At 45.2% G+C, this 24081-nt stretch overlaps 2 protein-coding genes across 3 annotated transcripts in view; both read left to right on the forward strand.

Moving 5' to 3' along the window:
- Nucleotides 1–3086: 3086 nt before the first annotated feature.
- On the forward strand, nt 3087–15606 carry Tmem170a (transmembrane protein 170A). Of its 2 annotated transcripts, none has more exons than XM_050144318.1 (3): nt 3087–3294; nt 9879–10049; nt 13072–15606. In XM_050144318.1, the coding sequence occupies exons 1-3, from the start codon at nt 3165–3167 to the stop codon at nt 13200–13202; spliced, it is 432 nt and encodes a 143-aa protein (XP_050000275.1). In that variant the 5' UTR covers nt 3087–3164; the 3' UTR covers nt 13203–15606. The 2 variants fall into 2 exon arrangements, with proteins under 2 accessions (XP_050000275.1, XP_050000276.1); XM_050144319.1 differs by having other exon boundaries at nt 9879–9980.
- Nucleotides 15607–21962: 6356 nt separating this feature from the next.
- Cfdp1 (craniofacial development protein 1) overlaps nt 21963–24081 on the forward strand; it is an 83986-nt gene continuing 81867 nt past the window's right edge. Inside the window, exon 1 of the mRNA XM_050144075.1 lies at nt 21963–22166. Within this exon, the coding sequence (XP_050000032.1) occupies nt 22103–22166 (64 nt within the window). The 5' untranslated portion in view covers nt 21963–22102. The remainder of the gene's footprint in view (nt 22167–24081) is intronic.

The following is a 24081-nucleotide window of genomic DNA, read 5'->3' on the forward strand; positions in this document are numbered from 1 at the left end:
GGACTGGAGAGATGGCTCAGCAGTTAAAAGCATTTGTTGCTCTTCCAGAGGTCCCCAGTGCAGTTCCAAGCAGCTCACAATCACTCATAACTCTAGTTCCAGGGGATTTGACATAGTGGTAGACTTACACAAACAGACATATGTATACATATACGTGTGTGTGTGTGTGTGTGTGTTAATCTTACAAGTAAGTTTCTAGTCATAATTTGGTGATAGGATTCTAAATTCAAAATGACTTGTTCTGATTTGATACAGTCTTCTGTCATATAACCACAAAATAATGGGTTATTCCACTTGAATGGACTCTGGCAATTTTGACAATACACTGAAAAGACGATTCTAGTAAATATTTTATAACTTTTAACACATTTAGTATTTTCGCTTTGGATAAGATTCTTGGTAGACCAAAACATAAAACAAAAAAGAAAAAAAAAAAACAATCCAGAGGCCTTGTTATGGAGCAGGCATTAGAAGCATTCTAAAATTTGGCTTCAGGAGGAATCAAGATGCGAATCAGCCATCTTGACTAACATCCCTGGCAGGGCAATGCTGTGCATTTTGCACATGATGCGTTCTGATTTAAAGTAAGTTTGGCTTTCACCGCCTACTTACTGATCTGGTATATGATTTTACTATGTCATGTTTTGTTCTGCTTGTAGCCCTGGCTGAACTTGAACTCACAGAGATCACTGCCTTCCAGTGCTGTGATTAAAGGCATGGACTACCATGCCCAGCTAGGAACCATGGATTTTCTACAGTGTAACTTCTAAAGTAATTTTACCTATTTGTTTAGGGGGGTTGGGTTTGTTTGTTTGTTTTTCGAGCCAGGGTTTCTCTGTATAACAGTTCTGGCTGTCCTGGAACTCACTGGTCTTGAACTCACAGAGATCTGCCTGCTTCTACCTCTTGATTGCTGGGATTAAAGGCATGCGCCACCACTACTGGCTCATCTATTTCTTTTTGTCTACACTAAGCTCTTGTTTCTTAACTTGATTCATAGTTGATGCGCCATTTAAAAAAAAAATCTACTTGTGTGTGGCACAGGTGCACAGGTACTCTCAGGCCAGGAGAGGGCACTGGGTCTTCTGGAACAGGAGTTACAGGCTGTTGTGAACCCCCTGGCAGATCTTCTGTAAGAGCAGGAAGCACTCTTAACCGTCAAGTCATCTCTCCAGGGCTCTGCGCACTTCCACCTCTTGAGACAAAGTCTATGTAGTCCAGGCTGGCTTTGCACTTACAGTAATCTTCTCGTCTCTTCCAAGACCTGGAATTACAGCATGTGCTACCATACCTGGCCCTCTTATGCTTTCAGAGAGCAGTTTGTCTTCCTTTAAATTCTTTTTCATGCTTATAAAAATATGACCAGGCAGTGGTGGCACATACCTTTAATCCCAGTATCCGGGAGGCAGAGGCAGGTGGATCTCTGTGAGTTCAAGGCCAGATTGGTCTACAAAAGGAGTTCCAGGACAGGCTCTAAAGCTACAGAGAGAACCCTGTCTTGGAAAGAAAAAAAAAGTAATAACTAGACATATTCTATACAGTGAATGAGTTCCAAGCCATCCAAGACAACAGAGCAAGGCCTTGTCTCAAACACAAACAAACAAAGAAAGAAAAAATGGTAGTAGAAATGGAGGCAATTTATTAAGAACGAGGAAGGAGACAGATAGTGGGAAAAGGCATACACTCTGTACGAAACACCATGACCAAAAAGCAAGTTGGGGAGGAAAGGGTTTATTTGCCTTACACTTCCAGATCATAATCCATCACTGGAGGAAGTCACAGCAAGGAACTGAAGCAGGTTTGGAACCTGGAAGCAGAAGCTGATGCAGAAGTCATGGAGGGGAGATGCTTCCTGGCTCCCTTCCTCAGGCTTGCTCAGTTTACCTCTAGCCCAGGGATGGTGCCAACCACCATGGGTCCTACCCATTGATCACTAATTAAGAAAACTCCTTATGGCTGGATTTCACAGAGGCATTTCCTCAAATGAGACTCCTTTTTTTTTTGTTTTGTTTTGTTTTGTTTTTCGAGACAGGGTTTCTCTGTAGCTTTGGAGCCTGTCCTGGAACTAGCTCTGTAGACCAGGCTGGTCTCGAACTCACAGAGATCCGCCTGCCTCTGCCTCCCGAGTGCTGGGATTAAAGGTGTGTGCCACCATCGCCCGGCTTGAGACTCCTTTCTTTCTGGTGACTCTAACTTGTGTTGAGTTCACACACAAAGCCAGTACATACTCAAAATCCAAAACACATTTCTCTTTATTGGTGTGGGAGGTTCAAGGCAGAGTTTCTTGTGTATTCCTGCCTGTCCTAGAACTTGCTCTGTAAACCACAGAGCCTCGAACTCACAGAGGTCTGACTGCACCACATTGCCCTGCTAACATCTTATTTTCATTTATAGGTTGTTTGGGAATTGAACCTACAGCCTTTTACATGCTAAGCAACTGAGGTTGGATCCAGGATATTGTGTAGCTAGGCTGGTTCTCAGCCAATACAGACCCAGCCCTACACAGAAATCTTAGGACACTATCGGTCATTTCATTTATTTTTAATCTATGTATTTATTTTTGGTTCTGTATTTTTAAAAATGATTTATTTATTTTTATTTTATGTGCAATGGTGTTTTGCCTGCAAGTATCCGTGTGAAGGTGTGGGCTCCCCTGGAGGTAGTTACAGGCAGTTAATGTAGGCTGCCATGTGGGTGCTGGGAATTGAACCCAGGTCCTCTGAAAGAACTGCCAGGGCGCTTAGCCACTGAATCAACCCTCCAGCCCAACAAGGGAGGTGGCTCTCATCTTCCACCGTGTGGATCCTAGGGGTGGAACTCAAATCCTTCACGCTTGGAGGTAAGAGCTTTTACAGGCTGAGCCATCTCAGGGACTTTATAGACAACACTAAAGCCAAGGGCAGAACCCAAGGCACACAGACAGAGTAGGAGCGACTTGACCGCTAGGGGGCTCAGCACGCCAGGGGCCTTCAATCGAACGCGGCGCCGGGGGGGCGGGGACAACCGTAGCCCGCCCCCCGTCTGCGGCGCCCTGTGATTGGAAGAGGAAGCGATTATTTAGTAGCGCCGTTGGGGTGGGCGGGAGAAGAGGGCCGGTCGAAGGTGACGCGGTGTTGGCGGAGGTGCGGGGCTCCGCGGCACTCCGGGCGGTGGATGGCGGTGGGATGGAGCCCGAGGGGAGCGGCGGCGGCGGGTCGGCCGGGCTCATGCAGCAGATCCTCAGCCTGAAGCTCGTGCCACGAGTGGGCAATGGGACCCTGTGCCCCAACTCCACTTCGCTCTGCTCCTTCCCAGGTACGCCCCGCCCCGCGCCTGCGCATTGCGCACCTGTAGCCGGCCGTCCTCTGGGCGAGGCCGAGGCAGCCTCGGAATCTCCACCCGGGTCCCTTGGGGCGACGCCTCTCCTGTCCGAGGGACTACCCCTAAACTGCCTTCGCGAGCCTGTCTGCTGACCCTGTCCTTTGACTCTGTCCTACCCCCATCTCCGCTCCTGCTTGTCTTTGCAGGAATCACTTGCTCAAACCTGTTGCGGGTTCTCCCACCCACATCTTGAAGAACTTAGACACAACTTCTGAATTGCTCTTACCTCCCACTTCGCCGCCTCCTGACAGGAGAGCTGTCAAAGTTACTTTTACACGGTAGAACTGCCAGTGTTCAGAAAGTTGTAGGGAGGAGAATCACCTCCGCGGGTATCAATAATAAAGGCCTTCAGGGGACGGTATGATTATTTGCTTTGGATTTTTTTTCGGGGGTACGACAGAGGGGGGATTTGGGCGCCCCAGCAAAGCTGAAACATCGTACAGGGAGACGGGCGGGATTGCATGGTAAGCCAGGCACCTGTGATTTCTCATCCACGGGGCAGCGACTGCCAGGCACCTCTCGGAGGACACCTGGGACCTGCCTGTGTAGTAACTGACAGAGTGGTTATCTGTTTTCGCGGCAGTTAAAGATGTTAGCTTGTGATCCTGCCTAAAATGAGAGTCCGGAAGCTCAGATTGTTTCCAAAAGTATTAATATCACACCTGACAGTGATTAAAAATAAATAAACAAAGATGCACACGAATCCCTCTCTGGAGACGCTTATGTAGAGTTCATACTTCCCGAGGATTAAATCAGTCTGTTTTTTATTCATTTTCTTATTTCTCTTCAACTATTTAGGAATTTTCCAAACCTCAGAAATTGGAACACAGTATAACAAATACCCATAAGTTTATGTTCGTTGGTAAAAGTCACACATTGCTCATTAGGCAGTTGTGAGACCCATGTAGTTGGGCAAGCCTATATGGCGGGCTACTGTAGATTATGGGGCCACAGTTGAAGAGTTGGCTTGTGTTGATGAAAACTTCATTATGCAAAGCATGACTATTTTGGTTCTTGCTCTTTCTCTGTCACGCCTATGTCCATGTGTATACACACCACATTTTAACTTCCTGAACTGCAGAAGTCATGACACTGTCAGCTCAGAACTTCCGAAGCAGACGTTTGTTCTTTCATAGCCCCCAAATCACACTGCTTCTAAAATACTTACCACTGATAAAGGGATGTTAAACAGGCCTTATTTACATTTCTCTTTGGGTGTGTGGGCATGAGGGCAAGTGCCCCCCCCCCAGGTGAGAGGCGGGGTTACAGGTGAACTGGTTGTTAGCTGTCTGACGTGGGTCCTGGGAATCCAACTTGGGTCCTCTGGAAGAATGGCAATCACTCTGAACCCCTGAGCCATCTCTCCTTTGTTGTTGTTAATTTTGTTTTTGTTTTCATTTGGTGGGAGAAAGAAGCAATCCATTCAGAAAGAAAAAGACAGATGGCCTAGTTGGCTGAGCAAAGGGCTGTTAAAAGCTTTGCTAAGCCCGGGAGCTTAATCTCTGCTGAGTGTGGTGGCTCAGTACTCTAACCCCAGAGCTCGAGTCAGGAGCATCAGATGTTTGTGAGTTCAAAGTCAGCCTGGTCTACATAGCATGTTCTAGGCCAGCCAGGGCTACATAGACTTCGTCTTAAAAATAAATACAAAAGAATCCCACATTGCATTTGATTGTCCCAACTCTTTAGTATTGTTTACACCAGTGTTTATTTCAGTTTTTTGTTTGTTTTTTTGTTTGGATACTAACCTGGAACTCCCTGGGAAAAGCAGCAACTGCTCTTTTTTTTTTTTTTTTTTTTTTTGAGACAGGGTTTCTCTGTGTAACAGCCCTGGCCATTCTAGAACTCTCTCTGTAGACCAGGCTGGCCTTAAACTCCTCTGCCTCTGCCTCCTGAGTGCTGGGATTAAAGGTGTGTGCCGCAACCACCACCTGGAATAGCCACAACTGCTCTTTACTGCTGAGCCGTCCCTCCAGACTCCCTTCTGAAAATGTTAATCTGCAGTATGTATTTGAATTCTGTTCTTCAGTGGATATGACACTGGAGAGTAAGTCCACCGAGACTCCTGCATCAGGTGTCCATCTGGCCCAGTGTGGGCTCCAGGCTGGAGGCATAAAAATGTGTGAGGGTAAAGCCCTCAGTGATCACCACGTGCAGATCCCAGGGGCTAATGCAGTACCCGCAGCCCTTGGCCTCAGGTTGGCCAAGCTCAGCAGTAAACGTATCCGCTCCCTGCGGTGTCTCATTTTTATCTGGAATTCTGGTTATAATGGGCACTTGAAGCTGAACCCTAGTTTGAGACTCGCAAGACCTCACTAGGAATCTTACTCAGGGTCCTGAGGCTGCTTTCCTCTATTTTGGTCACACAGAAGAAAAGATTTCTCGTCATTTATGCTAACTCATGGCAGATCATGCCCTAAAATATTTTGTGGTTTCCCTGTACTAAAAAGCTTTGAATTGATTTTTTTCTCTTTTAAAAACCCGGCCGTTGCAACTTAGCCATTTAGGATTCTGCCAAATTCTCATCCTGACTTGCTCAAATTTCTTTTGTTGTTTCTTTGTGCTTGTTTGTTTGAGACAATGTCTCATCATACAGCTGGGGTTGCCAGAGAACCTGAGCCTTCCTAGAGCTGAGGTGAGGGCCTGCTCCACCATGTCAGCCTTCCTAGAGCTGAGGTGAGGGCCTGCTCCACCATGTCTGGCTTCCTAGAGCTGAGGCGAGGGCCTGTTCCACCATGTCTGGCTTTTAGTTGTCGTTTGTCCCAATCAGGAATGACATTCATTCTCTGAGGACAGGGAATTCACTAAAGTGATGTCAAATGGAGCAACACTGTTGTCGCAGTCAAGAGTAGAATCAGCTTGGAAGTCAGCTATTTATTCCCTGAACAATATTTACTGATTATTGTGTACCTGTTTATTTTTATTTTTAAGGTTTACTTTTACTTATGTGATTGAAAATATATGTACGGATATATGTGGGGGCCAGAAGAGGGCACTGAATCTCTGGGAGCTGGAGTTACAGGTGGTTGGTTGCCCAGTGTGGGTTTTGGAATGTGAACTCTGGTTCTCTGCAAGAATAGCTATAGGTCATAACCGCTGAGTCGTCTCCAGCCTTCCTGTTGTACTGGGGTATCTGTAAGAAAAGGCCTGGACAGACAAAAGCCCCTCCTGTATGGGTCATTGGTTCCATTGGAGAGACAGAGAAAAGTAAGGACACCATACCTGGTGATGAGGATGAGGCAGGATAAGGGGCAGAGTAAGTGGCTGAAATGTGTCAAGGGATGGAGTGCTTTTTACGTCAGGTGATCAGGGCCTGGTATGGTGGCACACACCTGTAAACATAGCTCTTGGATGGCTCGGTAGGACTGTTGTGCATTTGAGGCCAACCGTCCTGAGCTACATCCTGAATTCAAAGCTCTCCATGAGACTCTACTCTTCCATTGTCTGAAAGCGCTGTGTGTATGTATGTAATTATGTATGAATGTATGTATTTTGCTCAAGATTGAACCCAGGGCTTTGATACCACCAGGAGCAGAGTAAATGCAGTGTGGGCATGGTGTCCTACTTGTAAACTTGGCATCTGGGAGGTGAAGAAGGGGATCTCCAGAACAAGTTGGCTAGCTAGACTATCGGAATTGGTGAGCTTTGCATTCAAGTGAGAGACTCTGCCTCAAAGTATAAGGAGGGAGAGCAATCAAAGACGTCCAGTGGCAATCTCTGCCTCCACACATGTGCAGACACATGTACATGCACATGCCCCCACGTCCACACAGACAGAGGAACATATAAGGAGAAGGCCCTCCCCGATGTGACCCATCAGTCCTGGAGTCGCCACCTTACAGAACCTTGAGCCAAACAGCTTGTGTTCCAGCAGCAGAAAGCCAGCAATAGAGCTGCCAAGGAAAACACAGCTGATAACGCGCTGGCCTTGAAGTGAAGAAGAAGATGTTCTAAGACAGGGCACCATTTCACAGTGTGTTGAGCCAGGGAATGAGAAGAACTCTGCATCGATCAATAAATAGCTATTAAACAGTTGGTAAATTAAGGTGCAGTAGATTAAAAAGAAATCACTTAGTTTTTTTTAAGTGTTTTATAGATCTAAGTTTGCTATAGCCTTTAAAATTATGTAATCATCCCGTCTGAGAGTGTTTTTATAAACTACTCATTTAATGCCATAAAGCCTTCCTTCCTCCTCAAAGTGTTTTAAGTAGTAGTGTACATGGCCCTGCAGCAGCTAACACATAGACTCAGGCTGTGACAGTTCCACAGACTAGACATTTAAACAGCCAGTTGTTTACTTGGTTCTGGAGGCTGCAGGTCAGATCTGGGTGCCAACCAGCTTCAGGTAAAGGTGAGAACTTCCTTCTTGCCTTTCAGAGAGCTGCCTTGTTACTGTGCCTTGGGGCTGGGGGCAGGAAAGTTGATCTTCTCCTCACAAAACAGTTAAAGGTAATGAACACTTTAATCCCAGGAGTCAGTAGGTAGAGGCTGGCGGATCTGTGGCGGATCTGTCCCACATAGTGGGACCCTGTCTCAAACAGCAAACCATAGTGCTGTCAGAGTTTAGTGTGAATTTGGGTTATTCTCACCTTGCTGGTGTTGGGCTATCCCCGGGTGGTTCCTGCTGTGTGTTCCTGGAGGCACATCTATGTCCATTTGTTTGTCCACCGTGGGGCAGCAGCTGTCCTGCAGCCACCGCAGCCGCCACCTGCAGGCCCCGTGTTTCAGTGGTTATAGTTTAAGAGTGATGGGAGTCTAGCAGGAAAAAAAAAAGCCCCAAAATGGTTTGACCTTTTTTTGTTTTATTTTGCTCTGCTTTGTTTTGGGACAGTATCTGTGGCCCAGGCTGACCTCGGACTCATAGTGATCCTTCTGCCTCGGCTGCCCAAGTGCTGGGGACTACGGGATGAGTTACTATAAAAGCTTTGCCACCCTTTGTAGCTGCAGATGGTCCCCAGACCAAACACTGTCAATCATTAGTTATCGTCAGCAGGCTCTGAGCCCAGATGGGGCATTTGTGAGATTTTCTGAAGAATTATCCAGGGGACTGGAGAGATGGCTCCGCTGTTAAAAACATTGACTGCTCTTCCAGAGGACCCAAGATCAATTCCCAACACCCACATGGTAGTTCACAACCATCTGTAATTCCTGTTCCAAGGACTTCTGGCCCCCTTGGGTACCAGGCATGTCAAACACATACATGTAGGCAAAGCACCCATACACATTAAAGAAATATTTTAAAAAAATCACCTAGCCCTTAAGGTCGCAGGTTCAAGGTTTCAGAGACCACAGTCTGTGGTATGCTGGATGCAGTGTTTGGAGGCCTGTGGTGAGGCACCGTGTCCTGATGGAGCAGAGCTGCTCACCCAGTGGCAGCCAAGAAGCAGGAGGAGGAAGGAGTCAGGGCAAGGGATAGTCAAGGACCCGCCCCTGGTGACCTACCTAGGACCTACCCCCTGCTTTCCACCATCTCCTGGACCAAGGCTCCAGTGTGTGAGCCTGAGAGGGGCACTTCATATGCAGGCCTCAGTTCCTCATGAGGTAGTCCCGCCCACCTGAGTTTTTAATACCCTAATTAATAGGACATGGTAAAATTGCTATTTATTAACTTATTTTAAAGCAGTTTCAGTTTGTAGATATTTATTGGCTTGTGCTGACATAGTCAAAATATCATTTAGGACCTAATGGACTAGCTTGCCTTGCTTTTTTCCCCCTCTAGTTTGCAAGTAGATGCAGCTTGTTGGGTTGGTCTCCTTTTTCTGTGAAGGGCCTACAGATTTCTCTTTTCTAAGCTCTGTAGACTATCGGTGTCTACCACTGATAACAGCCTTGTTCATGTTGTTGGAGAACTTTCATTGACTGCTCTTAGTGAGCAAGCTTGGCTTCAAAGAGGTCTATGTCTATTAGCCTACAGATGAGTTTAAACTAGCCCTCAGCAGAAACAGGAGATGCTGCGAGTGTAGCTTGTGAACCCTTCAAATCCCATCCCTGAAGCCTGGCTTGTAATACCTAAGCAAGGGAGGCAGGAGCTTCAGAGTTCAAGGCCAGCCTGAAATCCTGTCTCACTAAACCAAGGGACTGGAGAGGTGGCTCAGAGGTTAAGAGCAATTGTTGCTCTTGCAGAGGACCTAGGTTCAACTCCCAGCATCTACATGGTGGCTCACAACCACTCCAGTTCTAGGAGATACAATGCCCTCTTGTGGTCTCCATGGACACAAGCATGTACATGGTGCACATACAGACACATATGGTGGCACACGCCTTTAATCCCAGCACTCTGGAGGCAGAGGCAGGCAGCTCTCTGTGAGTTCGAAGCCAGCCTAGTCTATAAGAGCTAGTTCCAGGACATGCTCCAAAGCTTCAGAGAAAACCTGTCTTGAAAAACAAAAAACAAACACCAACAGCAAAACCACTAGAGAACAGCTAAGTGCTGATGAGAATGGGAACAGAGGGCTTGGCGATGTGGCTGGGCCTCACTAGGACAGTCAGTGACTCAGCTTCACCTTTCTCTACCCTCACAGAGATGTGGTATGGTGTGTTCCTGTGGGCACTTGTGTCTTCTGTCTTCTTCCATGTCCCTGCTGGATTACTGGCCCTCTTCACCCTCAGACATCACAAATATGGTAGGTTCATGTCTGTAAGCATCCTGTTGATGGGCATCGTGGGACCAATTACTGCTGGAATCTTGACAAGTATGTTAGACATTAAAATACCAGTCAAAAACTTGTAGTGTGTGTGGTCACTTCATTTTAGAAATATGGGAGGGGACGGGGCGGGGGTGAGAATTTAGCTTAGTGGTAGAATGCTTGCCTACTGAGCACAAAGCCCTGGGTTTGGTCTTTAGCACTGGGAGGGAAAAAAGTGTGTTGTGTGTGTGTTGCATGTGTGCGCACACACAGTGAATTCTAGAGAGTTATGTTAGCTTGTTAATTATTCCTTTTTGGGTTTTGCTTTGTTTTTTGTTTTGTTTTGTTTTTTGACTCTCAAGCCCCTTACCTGGCTCTTTGGCTTTTCAGGTCAGATTTGAAACTTTGTGAGGCAGGCCACTAGCAAAATAGAAATATCTGCAGAAGCAAAATATGCAGAAGCTTCAGCATCTTTTTGTTTCAATTTGACTTGACTCTTGCAGAATGGTTCCCTAATTGCTACACTCTTTTGGGTGTGGTTCCTTTAGGGATGGGGAATAAGTCTATTGATAAGAATTCTTGATTAGAAAGATAGATTGAGGGCTAGGGATGCAAAGCTGAGTGGCAGAGGTGACCCAGTTTCTGAGGCCCTGGGTTTGACCCCAGCACCACACACCAAGGAAGGTCTGATTTGTGGTTTTCAGTCCGCCATGCTACCCCATGTGGCAAACTTTTCTTGCTGGACTATCTTTGGATTTCCAGCCCCCAAATATCAACACATAGGCTTATTATTGGTTATGAAAGCTTGGCCATTAGCTTAGGCTTGTCCCACTAGCTCTTATAACTTAAATTAACCTGCTTTTATTAATCTACGTTCTGCCACATGGCTTGGTTACCTCTGCTCTGTACCAAATGTCTGACCTCTTCCGTGTCTTCCTGGCTTCTCACTGGCGTCACCAGGTGTGCCTAGGTTCCACCTCCTCTCTTTCCCTGGAAGTCCCACCTGTCCTCTCCTGCCTAGCTATTGGCCATTGAGCTCTTTATTAAACCAACCAGAAAGCACCTTGACAAAGACATATCTTCACAGTGAACAAAAGGATTATCCCACAACATCCCCCACCCCCAGACTTCCTAATTAGAGACTGGAGTAACAGTCTCTAATTACTTTCTTTCTTTCTTTCTTTTTTTCTTTCTTTCTTTCTTTCCTTCCATCCATCTATCCATCCTTTTCTTTCAGGTACCATAGCCGAGTTTCTCTGTGTTCTAACTGTTCACGTAATGCTGCAGTATCCACACCGAATATCTGGTCCCTAGACGAGTCTCCTGTCAGTAAAGCAGGGATGCACTCCCCACCCCACATCCTTGAATGCTGATTAGATGAGATGTCTCCATGCATAGTCGATAGAGTACCTGGCACAGTAGTTGGCACACAGTACTGAATATGTGCTCAATTCCCTTTTTAGGATTTGGGGTAGTTTTTTTGTTTTTCCTTCCTATTCTCTGTAGTCTTCTCCTTTCTTCCCTCATCATCCGTGTCTCCTGTGAAGACCCAGATCAAGTTCCTCAGGCTTCTCTTTTCTCTTCAAGGAAGCTCAGTAACAGAGGCCCCATGAAAGTTGTGCTCTGAGACATTAGTGGCATTGATTGCCACTGGAGGCAGAGTTAAATATCTTGCCCTGTTTGCTTTTAAAACACATTTCTAATATCTCATGTCACAGTCTAAGAATGTATAGTCTTCCTTTCTTTTTGGGATGCTGAGAACGGAAGCCATGGCCTTGTGCATGCTAAGCATATGCTTTATCATTGACCCATGCCCCCATCCTACCTGTAGACACTTGACTGAGTCAACTGTGTTCTGTGAGTTCTGTGAGTCTCAGGTGGATAGCTGGGTCAACACCCGTGTTTGTGCAGAATGTTAGATGGTGGGGGTGTCTGGGTCTACACAGGTGTTTGTGCAGAATGTTAGATGGTGGGGGTGTCTGGGTCTACACAGGTGTTTGTGCAGAATGTTAGATGGGAGGGTCTGGTCTACACAGGTGTTTGTGCAGAATGTTAGATGGGGGGGTCTGGTCTACACAGGTGTTTGTGCAGAATGTTAGATGGGGGGGTCTGGTCTACACAGGTGTTTGTGCAGAATGTTAGATGGAGGTGTCTGGGTCTACACAGGTGTTTGTGCAGAATGTTAGATAGCGGTGTCTGGTCTACACAGGTGTTTGTGCAGAATGTTAGATGAGAGGGGGGGTCTGGTCTACACAGGTGTTTCTGTGCTGTGCTCTCACTCTCCAGGACCTTGTAGTGACTGTAATAAGGAAAATAGTGACCCGGGAGACAGAAGGGACCCTGAGGTCTCTGCCCTGGTGCCCTTTGAATAGCTTTATGACTCAGAATCCTATTGCTTTCTTTCTCCTTTCTTTCTTCCTTGAATGGTGGAACCCTCAGTATAATAGCAAGTGGAGCTGGGGTTCCCTGTGGAACATTTCTTTTTTTTTTTTTTAAATATTTACTTATTTATTATGTATACAATATTCTGTCTGTGTATATGTCCGCAGGCCAGAAGAGGGCACCAGATCTCATTACAGATGGGTGTGAGCCACCATGTGGTTGCTGGGAATTGAACTCAGGACCTTTGGAAGAGCAGTCAGTGCTCTTAACCTCTGAGCCATCTCTCCAGCCCTGGAAACATTTCTTGATCTGTCTCAGTAGACTGCTATTCATTGCCAAGAACATAGTTGGTGCCCATTCAGTGATAGGCATGGGGTTAGTTGGCACAGGAATGAAGAGAAATGTTGGCCCACAAGGGAATTGCTGCCTTGTCTTTCCCTTGACTGTCACTTCTAATCACTCAGTAGATATGAGAGCCTCAATCTTAGGGAGTACAAATGTAAATGCTGACTGCAAACCACATAAAGAAAGTTAGTGTGTTCACCAGAAAGGATGGGGAACACAAACTTCTTCCTTAATTAAATGTAAAAAGTTTGTCTCCCAATAGTGAAATTTTTAAGTGTTACAGTTTTGTGATGTCATTAATCTCAGGTTTTGTTTTACTAATTAATTTTTTTCTCTTTTAACACAATTCCATCTGAACCAGGTGCAGCAATTGCTGGGGTTTACCGAGCTGCAGGGAAGGAGATGATCCCCTTTGAAGCCCTCACCCTGGGCACTGGACAGACATTCTGTGTAGTGGTGGTCTCTTTTTTACGGGTTTTAGCCACTCTATAGCATATGGCCTTTCCCTGTGATGGCACAGCTGCCTTTTATAGACTCCTTCAAAGACAGAGACAGTGTCGTGGTCTCTTCATTCCTCAAGTGGAAGCAACTTGGAGGCGCCAGAAGGTAAAGAACACCGCAGCTGTTTCCTCAGTGTGAAGCTCCAGCCACTGAAGACCCCTGTGGACGGACTCCTCTCTTTCTCAGCCAAACCAAGCTCCTTGGCTTTCTCTTCTTGTGGCTGTTTAGGTTTTACATGCACACCTTTACCTAAGCCAACAATGCCTGAAGTTTGCATCTTTCGAACAGGAATTTGCATCATTATTTGCAAATATGCAACATTGCTGTTTCATAGAAACAATGGACAATGTTGTTTAGTTTTAAGGGCGTAGGCTGCACTGTACTAAAAGCGTATCGTCATGACAGTAGGCCGGGTTTCCTGGGCTGAGTATCGCTCTGGGAACGAACTGGCTGAGTGTAACAGGAAGAAGACCTGAAGTCCAGTTCAAAGTAATGGCTTTGCTTCCACTGTCAAAAGTAGCTGACCACTGAGAATGTGACGTTTTATGGATAACTATTTTTGACCTCTGATTATTTAATATATTTTAAGAGATGTGAATTTATCATTTGATCAAAATAAGCTAGCTAATTGAGATTTCTTATTTTTTTTAAAGATACAAGGTCTTGCTTTGTTACCCAGGCTGGCCCAAACTCCTGGGCTCACGTGATCCTCCTGAGTAGCAGGGACAGTAGCATCACTGTCACACCTAACTGAAGCTCTTTTTCCAAAGAATTTCCATGATGCCTTTACCTGTCACCTTTAATGCTATCCATTTTATTTATTTTCTCTGGAAACATGTTCTTAAGTGGCTTGAGTTGGACTTGAGAACCAGATAGGTTAAGATACTCTTTGGACATTCAGGCAAAATAAGACACTTACAGGATTCTGTTACAGTTTTCTTCCTGACTTTAGTTTATTTGATGACTCCAAAACTTGCAGCCGAAATGAGTTAGGGGCCATTGGTTCCTTTCATGTTTACCTAGCAGTGGTCCCTCAGCCCACTTTTGCAGTATTGGAGTATCAACTCCCAGAAAGTGCCTAAAACTTCCTCTTCATATACATCCCATCTGGTCTTTTTATTTTTATTCAAGAGAATTTTTATCCTTAAAGAGACATAGTTTTAAACCTAATTTTAGCTGTTTTAGTTTTTAACTCTACTGCTTATCCTTGTTTTTCATTAAAAAGGCCTGTAAACTGTGACCTTCAGAAGGGAAAGGGTGTAAATGTGTGCACCTTCCATCATTGTAACGGTTTTGTAAAAAGTACAATGTTCTTGTTGTTACCCGTTTTCAAAGTAGCTTCTGGTAATTAACTCTGACATTTTTAAAGGCAAATTTTCATTGAGAGATTAAGGCTGTCATCCTATGAGGACAAAAATGTATCTTAAAGTAATATGCTTTTGGCTTCTGGTTAAAAATAGCCAGGAGGCGGCCAGCAAGATGGTTCAGCAGGTCAAGGTACTTCCCCTCTAACCTAAGTTTGATTCTCAGGACCCACATGGTGGAAGGAGAGAACCAACTCCTGCAAGTTGTCCTCTGACCTCTATATGCTGTTCACACACACACACACACACACACACACACACACACACACAAATTGATACACGTAATTAATTTAAAAGAAAATTTTTTAATAATGAAGAGGACGTCTGTGGGTGCCTGCACTTATGTGCACACACTCCCTGTCCCCCACGTGCACAGCATTTTAAAATGAGATAAAATAGCCAAGAGGGTCAGTTTACCCAGGAATGGCAAGGGGAAAGATGCAGGGATGGCCGCAAAAAATAACTGGTTCTTCCCACTTGTTAAAACTGTAGTGACAGATCGGCTTTGGCAGACAATTAAAGTGCAAATAAATGGCTCTTAATATTCACCAGAAATAAGAGCAAATTTTTCTTCCAACAAAAGCTTTTCATTTTTGGTCTCAGGGGCTGTGAATTTGGAAAGCGTTCTTTCGGTTGGAGAAACTGGAGCGTGGTACCCTGCATTCTGGGAAATGACAGCATCGTCTATGGAAGGACGCCTTAGAGTCCTCACTAAACATTCTTGGGGATATAATTTCACACCCTAAGCACATAGATGAATCAGTGCTGAGCTGTTCCCCCTAAATAATAACTTCTGAACATATTCACCCATGATTAAAATGTTATTATTTGTATTTACAACCAAGACACAAAAGTTAGGGGGTTCTGAAGGGTGTTTTTGCTTCCATCTGATTCTTGTGTATATTTTATCTGCTCTCTAAAAAAAGAAAACCAAAAACTTGAGCTGTAAAATGTATCTTCAAATTACCGAGTGTGTCCTCTAGCCCAGTGTGTATGAAGCACTCTTTGTGAATAAATGCATATAAACTATAGACCGAGCTTTGTGAAGGCTTGAAATGTTCTCAGGAAAGAACTGTTTGGATGATAAACAAAGAATGATTTCCACTTTGATCCCTTTTTTGTCTTCTTCCTCTTGTCTCAAATGCAGATTTATTTGCATGGTTGTGTTAAACACATCTCCTTCTACAGTTTCTCCAGGTGTTGTCTCCCTGTAAGGGCTTTCTTGGACCCTGATTCCTGCATTTACGTTGTCCAGAGGTCAGAGGACAACTTACAGGAGTTGGTTCTCTCCTTCTCCTTTTCAGTTCTAAGATAGCGAGGCAACCCCCAACCAAAAAGCTGATCTTTTGGGGCTAAAAATTCAGTTCATGAACAAAAGTGTATTGATTGTTATGTGAGCAAGATGTACCTCTGGGCTGTTAACTTCCTTTGGCACAGGATGCTCCTCAGGAAATGCCGGGGCTAGTGAGAAGCAATTCGTGCAGATAAAGGCATCCTTCCTGTGTCCTTTAGGTTTTTAAATTGTATGTTGGCTTTTGATTCCAGTGCCCTTTTGACTGCCCTGATTTTCGTTAAGTTCTTGTGACACCACAGGACACGCTAACCTTCCCTAAGGAACTGGCTGTTTCCTGGAATGTGAAGCCCTGGTGCCGTTAGTGGTCCATGTGCAGAAGGTTTCGTGACCTCGTGTTTCTCTCATGTACACTATGTAAGGCTGGTTATGACCAAAATCAGCTCAACTTTTTATATTAGGTGATTGCTCTTAACTGTTATAGTTCAAGCGATCAAATCTTTGTACATTAGAAACTTATTTAAATTTTATTTTTCTACTGACATTTCTAATGCTAGTATAAATGTTTATCAAATAAAGAATTACTTTAAATTCTTTGAGTTGGGATTGTATTTTTAGTTTGTTCTGTCTTCCCACATCCAATAGGCTAGGCTGGCCTTGAACTGTGGCAGTCTACCCCTATGTGCTGGTATTACAGCTGCAACTACCTCACTCCGCCCTGGAGTTGCTTTTTTCTTTTCTTTTAACCTCTTCCCCAACCCCACTTATTTATTTATTTTTGGGCAGGGTCTCACTATGCAGCCATGACTGACCTGAAACTTGTTTAAGGCTATCCTGAAACTCAGATCTGTTGACCTCAGCCTCCCAAGTTCTAGGATTAAAGGCTTGTGCCATCGTGACTGGATTCCATCCCCACCACACCTCCCATTTTTAATTTATTTATTAGTGGGAGCAAGGGCAGATGCTTGTCGTGGCCTTATTGTTAAGGACTGTTATTGTAAGGTTAAGGACTGTTCAGAAATCAGGTCTCTCCTTCAACCACGTGGGTCCTTGGGATCAAACTCCAGTCAGACTTGGTTACGGACCATTTTGCTAGCTCCTGGAATTACATTTCTACTGTAATCTTTTATAATAAAATTATGTATGTTTTAACTATATTTTTCTTATCTTCAACTATTTTTTTTTTTTTTTGGTTTTGTTTGTTTGTTTTGAGACAGGGTTTCTCTTTGTAGCCCTTGCTGTCCTGGAACTTACTACTTTGTAGACCAGGCTGACCTCAAACTCACAGAGATCTGTCTGCCTCTGCTTCTCAAGTGGTGGGATTAAAAGCATGTGCCACTACACTTAGCTACAATTTTTAAAGCGTACAGTAAGTACACAGATCTTGACTGTACAGTGCATATGTGTGTATGTGTGTGTATTGAGTATGTGTGTACTTATGTGACTACTAGTCAGATAGATCAAGAGACATGTTTCTAGACTGGTGGTGGTGGTACATGCCTTTAACCCCAGCACTTGGGAGGCAGAGGCAGGCGGATCTCTGTGAGTTCGAAGCCAGCCTGGTCTACAAGAGCTAGTTCCAGGAAAGGCTCCAAAAGCTACAGAGAAACCCTGTCTCAAAAAACAAAACCAAACAAAAAGAGAGAGAGAGAGAGAGAGACAGAGAGACAGACAGACAGACAGACAGACAGACAGACACATGTTTCTGCCATCCTGGAAGAATACAGAGTATCCGGACAGTCAGGGTTCAACTGAAAGTCCCCATGACTGTATGGACCTGAGACATAATGAAAGGAACTTTCAGGGGAGCTGGAGAGATGGCTCAGAGGTTGAAAGCACTGACTGTTCTTCCAGAGGTCCTGAGTTCAGTTCTTGGAAACCACATGGTGTCTCTCAACCATCTGTAATGAGATCTGGTGCCCTCTTCTGGCAGGCAGGGATACATGCAGACTGAACGCTATACATAATAAATAAATAACTTTTTTTTTTTTTAAAAAAAGGAAGTTTCAGTTTCCATAAAAGTGACAACCAAGCTTGAATGTGGAAACTGGAAGATCAAGAGCAAAAGGTGCTGAAATTGGCAGGGATGATCCCTTAAATCATTGCCAATCTAAAATAAGGCAGAGTGTAATTGAGGAAAGCATCCAGTACCAACCTACAGTTTCCACATATGCATGAGCACAGTCACACACACACACACACACATGCACTTATGTGCACCTGTGAATATGTGTATACCACATACAGGTATACTTTCTCAGATAGGTATGGCGACTCAGGCCAGTGATCTCAGTGCGCAGATGTAAATGGAGATTGCCTGTTCGTTTCCTGGCCGCCAAGAACCCAATAATCACACAGAAACTATATTAATTACAACATTGTTTGGCCTGTTAGCTCAAGCTTCTTATTAACTAATGCTTACATCTTAAATTAACTAATTTCTATTAATCTATGTATCACCACAAGGCTGTGGACTACTGGTAGGTTCTGGTGTTTTTTTTTTCTTTTGACAGCTACATGGTACCTCTCTGACTCTGCCTACTCTCTCTCTCTATTTCTGTTCTGATTTCCCACCTGGCTTTGCTCTGCTGAACCATTGGTCAAAACATCTTTATTCATCAATCAATAAAAGCAATACATACACAGAAGGACACCCCACATCACTCAGAGTCGGAGACAAGAGTACTGTCACAAATTTGAGGGTAAGTTAGGCCATTCTGGGCTACAGAGGCTCTTTCTTAAAAAAAAAAAAGAATGGAAAATGAGAATCTCATAACTACTTGACACTATGCAGTAGTCTCATACTGGCTGGGAATTTTAGGTGGGAATCAGACCTTCATACAGTGTTAGGAGAGATGAGGGAGCATTGCTGGTGAACTTTTTTGGAGCCTCCCCTCCATGATGGGCTACACGATTGGTCACAGGGATGTTAATAATATCCAAGGATAATAAGGCCAAGAATAGTGAAATTCAAAAGACTATGTTTAAGGGTTTCTATTATCCTATTATTTTCAGATACGTCTGTTTTAGGGCCAGCAAGATGTCTCAGTGCATAAGGACACTTGCCACCAAGCCTGCTGACTTGAGTTCAATCCCTGGGACCCACAAAGTGGAAGGAAAGAGCAGATTGTCTTCTGATCGCTGCATGTTCATGATGCAAGCACATGCAAGAGGACACACACACCAAACAGAAAGTTTTAAAACAAAGGCCTGTTTCAAGGAATCTTAGCCCTAAATGTAAGAACTAAAACTCTCCAGCCTTAGAAGGAATCCGACGTAAGAGCCATGATTTTGGCTTAGGCAGTTTTCTTAGAATACTCAGAACGTTCAAAGAAGACACAATAATAGATAGACTAGACTTCATCAAAACTAAAAATTCATGTTCAAAAGGAATTTGCTGTGGGTTTTTTGCTCCCTCTCACCAGCGGCTGGGTCGGGGAGAGGAGGAGGGAGTCGTGATGCGTTTCCCAGGAAGCAGACTCCAGAGACCAGATGGAGCTGCAGATCTGGTTCAATGTGCATGTTCACTGGTATATATGCAAACATTACCAATCAGTTCAGGTCATATCAAATCACTGTTCAATCAGTCCAAATAACATGCAATCCGTGGTGTGTGTGTGTGTGTGTGTGTGTGTGTGTGTGTGTTGGGGGCAGTAAGTCCAGGCAGTGTGTCTGCAGACAAAGGGCAGGAAGCAGGCAACGCCCTGAGTTTTGGCGCCAAATTAGAGGGTCTGCAGTTAGCTGGGACTCCATCATGAGTCATCTGGTGTTCCAGAGACTCAGGTCCTGCGCAAACAGCCGCAGGAGGTGTTGGCGTGGCTCACACCATCTGTCCTTTAATGACACCATCTGAAGAGAGACTGACCCCTCAATTACCAAGAAGTGCAAAGAGGCCTCAGGAAGATTGGAGGAACTGTTTTCTCTCTCTCTCTCTCTTTTTTTTTTTTACGGTTTATTTAACTTTTATTTTATGTGCATTGGTGTGAAGTGTTAGATCCCCTGTATCTTCAGACAGTTTTGAGTTGCCATGTGGGTGCTGAGAATTGAACCCAGGTCCTCTGGAAGAGCAGTCAGTGCTCTTAACCACTGAGCCATCTCTCCAGCTCCGGAGGAACTGTTCTCTAACCAGAGATATGGAAGACATATCCAGGATACTAAAAGTACTTATGTTGTCACTAAAACCTGTTGTAAAATGGGCGAAAATTCTGAGGAGACTTGGCGTGTGTGCGAGAGAGAGAGGGTTTCACTGTGTATCACTGGCTGGCCTGTAACTCACTGTGGGAGCCAGGACTGGCTTTCAACTCACAGAAATCTGTCTACCTCTGCTAGGGTTAAAGGCATGGACTACCACACCTGACTGAAAAAGCATTTTTTTTTTCAAAGAACATACACAATGACCAATAAGGACATGATATTTAACATCTTTTGTCATCAAGGAAATATAAATCAAGACTCTAACAAGATGCCATTTCATAGTCTATAAAAAAGACAACATAGGGTGTTGGCAAGGATGTAGACAGAGAAATGAGTTCTCATATGCTGCTGTTGCTGCTGATACAGACAGGGCATCCCCTTGGAAAACAGTCTGGTAGTTCCCCAAAAGGAAAAACATTACATGAGGACACAATTCTGTTGAAAACACCCTTCTAAGGCAACCACGAAGACCACACACTGGATATTCTGTTTAAGTGAAATGTCCAGAACAGGCAAATCCACAGATACTGGGGATTGGGTGGAAAATGGGTGTAAGCACTTGAGTTCAAGAACAGCCAGAGCTGCATAGTGAGACCCTGTCTCAAAAAACAACAAAAAAGCTCCCTTGAATGGTGTGCCTTGAAAGCTTTAATTATACCTTGACCAAGGGGCTGGTTGAGAAAGGCTGTGTTTGAGGCATGAAAACGAAGATGTCTGTGGCCTTCAGGTTCACATTATGGCTTTCTTTCTTTCTTTCTTTCTTTCTTTCTTTCTTTCTTTCTTTCTTTCTTTCTTTCCTTTTTTTCTTTTTTCCTTTTGAGACAGGGTTTCTCTGTGTAGTCCTTGCTGTCCTGGAACTCACTCTAGCCTCCTGGTCTCAGATCAGCTTGCTTTTGTTTCCTCCGGAGTGCTGAGATTAAAGGTGTGAGCCACTGCGGGCACATCACGGGTTTTCTGACCGGCATCTCACGAATCTACGAATCTTTCAAATTTTTATTCTTATGCGTACATACCTGCATGTGTGCATGTGTGTCTACCATGTGCCTGGTGCCCACTGAGGTCAGAACTCCAGGGTGGTTGCGAACCATCAGTGTAGTACTGAGAACAGAGCCCAGGTCCTCTGCAAACGCAGCAAATACTTTCTTAATCTTTGGGCCATCTAGTCCCCACAAATCCACACATTTAATTGCCCTTCCAACTTTCCCATTGCTTCATCATGTACTATAGGTGTCAATTTAGCACTTTGTGCAGTGGCTTCACTCACAGACAAGCAGATTTCTTTTCTCTTTAGTTATTACCCGATTGTTGATTCATTAACACAGAACTCGCGGCCAACGACACTTATAACACAGGCCAGAACGCAACTAACTTAACAGGCAGATTTTCTCAGTAACACACGTCGCAGCCTTCTTGCGCTTAGAAAACTAGACAGCGTTTTAGTAGTATTTTTGGGAGCCATTTTAGGCTGTAAGCAAAATCATCCAGAAAAACCCAAAACGAAGGGAAGGTTGAGACGGCATTAAAACTACTAAAAGTCTCTCGCGGGAGAGTTGAACCAAGAAGGCGGAGCCTCAGTCTTGCTCAGAAGTCGCTGGGAACTTAGCACATTGTCGACTCTTAGTTTTTACTTGCTGCGCATGTACGGGAGTGACATTTTAATCACTGATTTGAGAGTTACAAAAAAAATTTACCGAGTAAGTGAATTTGAAAATAAATAGACACGTATAAAGTGAGACAACTGTATTTCCGCAAATAGGCCATGCTCCAGCAAGGATGCACGGTAGAGCTGAAGACTACAAGCCCCAGCATGCATCGCTCCCGGGAGGGTCCGGAATCCCACAAGGGCCCGTAGAGTTTAGGCCGGCCGACCGCACCAGCCGGAAGTGTCGTATTTGACCACGTGGCACTGTCTGCGCCTGTGCGCACGCCTTTAGGGCTGCCCTAGCTGCTGGTCCAACGCCTCTATGGTCTCGCCCTAGAGCTTTGCTATTTGGGGGCAGTGGCCGCAATCGTGTGGGTAGCAGGCCCCAAGTGACAGCAGCATGGAGGAATTCGACTCCGAAGACTTCTCCACGTCGGACGAGGATGAGGACTATGTGCCGTCGGGTGAGCGATTCGGCTTGAAGCATGAGGAGGGTTGTTCCCACGCTTCACGCCTCACTCGAGGCTCTCCAGGTTCCCCAGGGCGTGGGCCTCGTGGCCTCGAGTTCCCCGGGGCGCGTGGGTCCGGCGTCCCCGTCTTCCAGGACCCTGGCCCACAGGCGACCTGGAATGCGCGTAGGTCGGTTCTGCACAACTGCTCTCCTGTGCCGCCGCCCCCTCGGAGCGCGGGAACTGGCGCGTGAAGCTGGCAGGCTGTGCGCGTCGTCGCTCTGAAGCGTTCTGGAAGCGGACCCCGACATTGGAGGCTGTTTTTAGGGGGTTGCCAGCTCCCTCGTCCGAGGCTGGGCTTTCTGCTTCTGGCCTCCCACGGGATCGGCTTGTCAGAAACTTCATGTGATAATGGATCTTATCTCTTTGCAGTGGCTAATCATTGCTCTCTTTTAAGAACTTTTCAAAAGTTTTCTTTTTTAAGATGAATCGTATATCATGTATACCATGTTTTTCGTGCATGTCTGTTTGTGCACCCTGTGCATGCGTAGGGCTTTTAAAGGTCAGAAGAGGGCGTCCGGATCCTCTGGAAAGCATCAGGAGTTACAGGTGGTTGTCAGCTGCCGTGTGTGCTGGCAACCGCGTACCCTGGCCCCTCTTAGCCGTTGAGCCATCTCGCCAGCCCCTTATTATTATTTTTTGTGTATGTATGTCAGTGTGTTCAGGTGCCAGAGAGGCCAGAAGACGATGTTGGCGTCCCTGGGGCTGGAGTCAATCAGTTGTAAGCCACTCAACATGGATGCTAGGAACCAAAGACAGGTCCTCCGGAAATGTAGCATACACTTTTTTGGAGGTGGGGGTGGGGCACGTTAAGAATCTCAACTCGCGCGAGGTCAAGACAGATCTTTTTAACTTATTCATTTATTTATGTACATGAGTGTTTTGCCTCCATGGACATCTATCTGTGCTCCACGTGTCTTCAGAGGCTAGAAGATCTGGTGTCTTTAGAGGCTAGAAGAGGGCATTGGATCCCCTGGAAGTAGGGTGATGGACGATTGTGATCCATTGAACAGGTGATAGGACTCGAACTTAGATTCTTTGGAAAAGCAGCCCGTACTTTTAACCACTAAGCCATCTTCCCAGTCCAAGGTATCTTAATACGAAAACATACCCCTTACTTACCTTGTACCTTGTCCTGGCTTAACCATTTCCTTAAAGGTATTTCTTCCGGTGTAGGTGAAAAGCAGCTATCGGGGTTGTGGATAAGAAGGCCTGCTCTGCAACATGAGGCCCTGAGTTCAGATCTCCAGCGCCCATGTAAAAGCTGGAGGTAGCTTGTTGGTGCCTCTAACTGTGGCATTTTGAGTATTGACAGGCACAATCCTGGGATCTCACTGGCGTAGTGAGCTTCTGGTTCAGTGAAAAACACTGTCTCAAAAAATAAGGTGTGGAAAACTCCTAGAGAAAGATGCTGCACCTTCTCGCAGCCACAGTATACACACACACCTCCGAGTCATTTTTTGTTTGTTGTTTTGTTTTATGAGACAGGGTCTCTCTGTGTAGCTTTGGAGCCTGTTCTGGAACTTGCTCTGTAGACCAGGCTGGCCTTGAACTCACAGAGATCTGCTTGCCTCTGCCTCCCAAGTGCTGGGATTAAAGGCATGCGCCACCACCATCATCCGGCCCTCCTAGTCATTCTTATTTATCCATGCAGTCACAGTTAAGTTGTGCCAGGTATGGTAGTATAAGCACATAATCCAGAAACTTGGGAGACTCTGAGGCAGGAGGATTGCTATAAGTTTGAAAATAGCCTGGCAACCTTGTGAATTCCAGGCCAACCCAGATAATATAATAAGACCTTGTCCTGCGAGGAGGGAGGGAGTCTGGAAAAATGCCCCAGTTGGTAAAATGCTTGCCTTGCAAACATAAA

This window comes from Alexandromys fortis, unplaced genomic scaffold, assembly GCF_014885135.2.
Source record: "Alexandromys fortis isolate MF-2015 unplaced genomic scaffold, M_Fortis_MF-2015_v1.1 scaffold_1, whole genome shotgun sequence".
Classification (NCBI taxonomy): domain Eukaryota; kingdom Metazoa; phylum Chordata; class Mammalia; order Rodentia; family Cricetidae; genus Alexandromys; species Alexandromys fortis.